This window comes from Dromaius novaehollandiae, unplaced genomic scaffold, assembly GCF_036370855.1.
Source record: "Dromaius novaehollandiae isolate bDroNov1 unplaced genomic scaffold, bDroNov1.hap1 HAP1_SCAFFOLD_27, whole genome shotgun sequence".
NCBI classification, from domain to species: domain Eukaryota; kingdom Metazoa; phylum Chordata; class Aves; order Casuariiformes; family Dromaiidae; genus Dromaius; species Dromaius novaehollandiae.
This window is the reverse complement of record NW_026991415.1, coordinates 6610258-6613592: the sequence shown is the minus strand read 5'-3', so window position 1 is coordinate 6613592 and position 3335 is coordinate 6610258. Positions and strand designations below refer to the sequence as shown.

General features: G+C 52.1%; 1 protein-coding gene across 1 annotated transcript; it reads right to left on the bottom strand.

Moving 5' to 3' along the window:
- Positions 1-989: 989 nt before the first annotated feature.
- On the bottom strand, positions 990-1949 carry LOC135326373 (olfactory receptor 14C36-like). Its single transcript, XM_064504255.1, has one exon. It carries the CDS (start codon positions 1947-1949, stop codon positions 990-992), a length of 960 nt encoding a protein of 319 aa, XP_064360325.1.
- Between the last annotated feature and the right edge of the window lie 1386 nt (positions 1950-3335).

Sequence of the window (3335 nt, the reverse complement as noted above, 5' to 3'; positions counted from 1 at the left end):
CCTGCAGGGCCCTGAGCTAACGGTGCTGCTCTGCAGAGCGAGCAAGCTGTGAGGCTCCAGGGCCACAGGGTGACTCTGCACTGGCCATGCTGACCAGGATCAGAGGCAGATCCAACCAAATGGGGACCATGGCCTCTAATCCCTCCAGGGGACTGCAGATGTGGCAGGTGCTTGGAGGGACTATGGAATATTTCCAAAGCTACTGCTTGTGTCCAGGTCTGCCTCTAGATTCAGCACATGGTATTTCATTGATGATGACATGAATCACTCTCCAGTCTGCCTTCCCCACATCAGCTGGGTCCCCACTGCCTCTCCTGGGATTGCAGAGGCCTCCTTTGCCCATGGATACCTGGGTTGAGTGCTTTATCTTTAAGTGACTTAATCTTGGAGGATTTCTCACTTTGTGAGGCTCCATTCACTGCCCATGCCAGGCACATTCTGTCCCAGTAGATCCCCCGGGCTCTCCTGGCACCTCCAGCTTCCCCTCCAGAAGGACAGGCATCTGACACTGGGCCTTAACATGTGGCACAGCTCTAGGTATGTAAATCTGTGACCATTCATCCCCTCCACTGTCACTGGACACCGATGGGTGAGTCCTAAATCCAGCCCTTGGTCTCTAAGAGATCATTACAGGACTATGAGCTTTTTGCTCCTGAACCCATGGAGAACCCCATCAGCAGCAGCCCCTTTGGTCATGATTTCCTTGGGCCTATTCTTGACATCAGCTTTGGAAGAAGAGACAGCCTTCAAGCACTGCACCAGAAAGAACCTACTTTATTGCAGAGATACTGTGAGGGAGTCAGCTCTGACCCAGCGTAAGACACAATTTTACATGGACACCAGGTGAGACAGAGCAGTCTCAGTAAAAGTGGAATGAACTCAAGCATTTGTGCAGCAACATGGTTACAAATACTACTACTGATAGTAACAATAGAAACAATAAAAAGTGAAAGCAAAATGCTCAGTCCTGGTATGGGATACCGTAGGAGTCATTTGTGAAGAGAAATGGCAATGCTACCACTGCTGAAAAATGTCCATGAAATCACCTTCCTCAGGGCATCTTGGAGCTCCTTGTTCCTCATGCTGTAGATGAGGGGGTTCACTGCTGGAGGCACCACCGAGTACAGAAGAGTCACCACCAGATCCAGAACTGGGGAGGAGAGGGAGGGGGACTTCAGGTAGGCAAACAGGCCAGTGCTGATGAACAGGGAGACCACGGCCAGGTGCGGGAGGCACATGGAAAAGGCTTTGTGCTGGCCCTGCTCAGAGGGGATCCTCAGCACAGCAGTGAAGATCTGCACATAGGACAGCACAATGAAAACAAAACACCCCAAAGCTAAACAGGAACTAAACACAATAAGCCCAGCTTCCCTGAGGTAGGAGTCTGAGCAGGAGAGCTTGAGGATCTGGGGGATTTCACAGAAGAACTGGTCCACTGTGTTGCCTTGGCAGAGTGGTATTGAAAATGTGTTAGCAGTGTGCAGGGCAGCATTGAGAAAACCACTGGCCCAGGCAGCTGCTGCCATTTTGACACAGGCTCTGCCATTCATGAGGGTCCCGTAGTGCAGGGGTCTGCAGATGGCCACAAAGCGGTCATAGGCCATGACAGTGAGAAGAGAATACTCTCCTCCAAAAAAGAAGACAACCAGGAAGATTTGGGCAGCACACCCCGAGTATGAAATGGCCCTGGTGTCCCACAGGGAACTGGCTATGGATTTGGGGACAATGGTGGAGATGGAGGCAAGGTCGAGGATGGAGAGGTTGAGGAGGAAGAAGTACATGGGGGTGTGGAGGCGGTGGTCGCAGGCTACAGCTGTGATGATGAGGCCATTGCCCAGGAGGGCAGCCAGGTAGATGCCCAGGAAGAGCGAGAAGTGCAAGAGCTGCAGCTCCTGTGTGTCCGCAAATGCCAGGAGGAGGAACTCGTTGAGGGAGCTGCTGTTGGACATTCTGCTCCCTTGGGGCATGGGGGACTGTCCAAAGAAGAAAAGACATTGAGAAATTAGGAGAGACTTTTCAAGCAAAAAAAAAAAAAATCCCAAATATTGCAGATCTCATACAACCCCCCACTTTGCCTCTCTCTCTACCGAGAGGATCTTTGTGCAGCTCCGTTGCTTGAGCTCCACTTAGCACTGGCTGAGTGTGCTGCTGTGAGGAGCAGGGGCCTCTGCCTGTGGGCTCCAGAGGAGTCAGTCCTGCTGTACAGTAGTGGGAACGGGGAAACGGGTTTGACTATCCCTGACATTCACAGTTCCTGTCAGGTGAAATCCACTCACCATGTAGAAGTGCTTTTCGGAGTCTTCACTCCCAATTCTAAAGGATGAGGCTTGAGGAACAGAGTTTTAGGGATTTTTTGGGCATTTTATTTTCTTTTAGATGTCACCCCCGGGGAGTGTTCCTCAAAGGTAGAAATCCTTGGCATTTCTACTGTGAGTCGTGAGAGGAAAGCATCCACTGTTCCTTGTTGCAGAGTGAGGACAGCTGGTCTGTCTGTTAGTCTCATTTCAGCTGGAGGATGGTGTTACCCCAAAAAGAAACCAGTCCCTGCTGAGTGCAGAGGAGTCCACTTTCAAAGTGCAGGTCTTCAAACTTCTAAACCCTTCTCAGGGCACCAGAGGGAGGTCTCCACACTCCCCTTCTAGCCAAGGACACACAGGGCTCTTTTCAGATGCCCATATACAGCCTCCCACCACCATCTCCATGCTCTCAGCATCTCTGCACCTTCTTCATTTGTCTCTCAGATATCACAGAGATGCTATGAGACAGCAGTGCCTTTCTAGAGGGCAGCTTGCAGCCCAACAGGACCCAAAAAGGAAATGGTCAAAGGACCATCAGGACTGAAGACAGGCCCTCCTTAAGGGAGAGTCAGCTCATTTCCCAACTCCAGAGCTCCACAGGTCAGAAGGGGGCTGGGGAAACCTCACTGCCATGCAGATCCCTCTGTTGCACAACTTGCAGCGCTGCTGTCTGAACCCCACCCCTGAGACCTGAGAGCAAGAACAGGAGCAGCATGGACAGGAGGAGAAAGAAGGAGCAACCCCATGATCCTGTTGCCAAGGGAGGCAAGGAAAAAGAGAGACATACGGGCACTTAGGAAAGCCTTACCCAGCTGGGCATGCCACTTCATGGATGGTGACATTGCAGGGCAGTCACTCTCAGCCGCTTTGTCAGGCAGCATGAAATTGGCCTGTGGCAAGAGAGAGGCCCCTCTCCTCAGCCAGACCTCTGTCTGGCTGCAGAGGAGATGGCTCATGCCCTTGACTCCATATCTTTCAGGGCAGAGGCTCGGCTGGGTGGGAGAGGAGACATGGGGGACTCGCTCAGAGGAAGAGGTC

What these genes read in the sequence shown, in the direction of transcription:
- LOC135326373 (XM_064504255.1), bottom strand. Translation starts at nt 1,949, where the DNA reads ATGTCCAACAGCAGCTCCCTCAACGAGTTCCTCCTCCTGGCATTTGCG.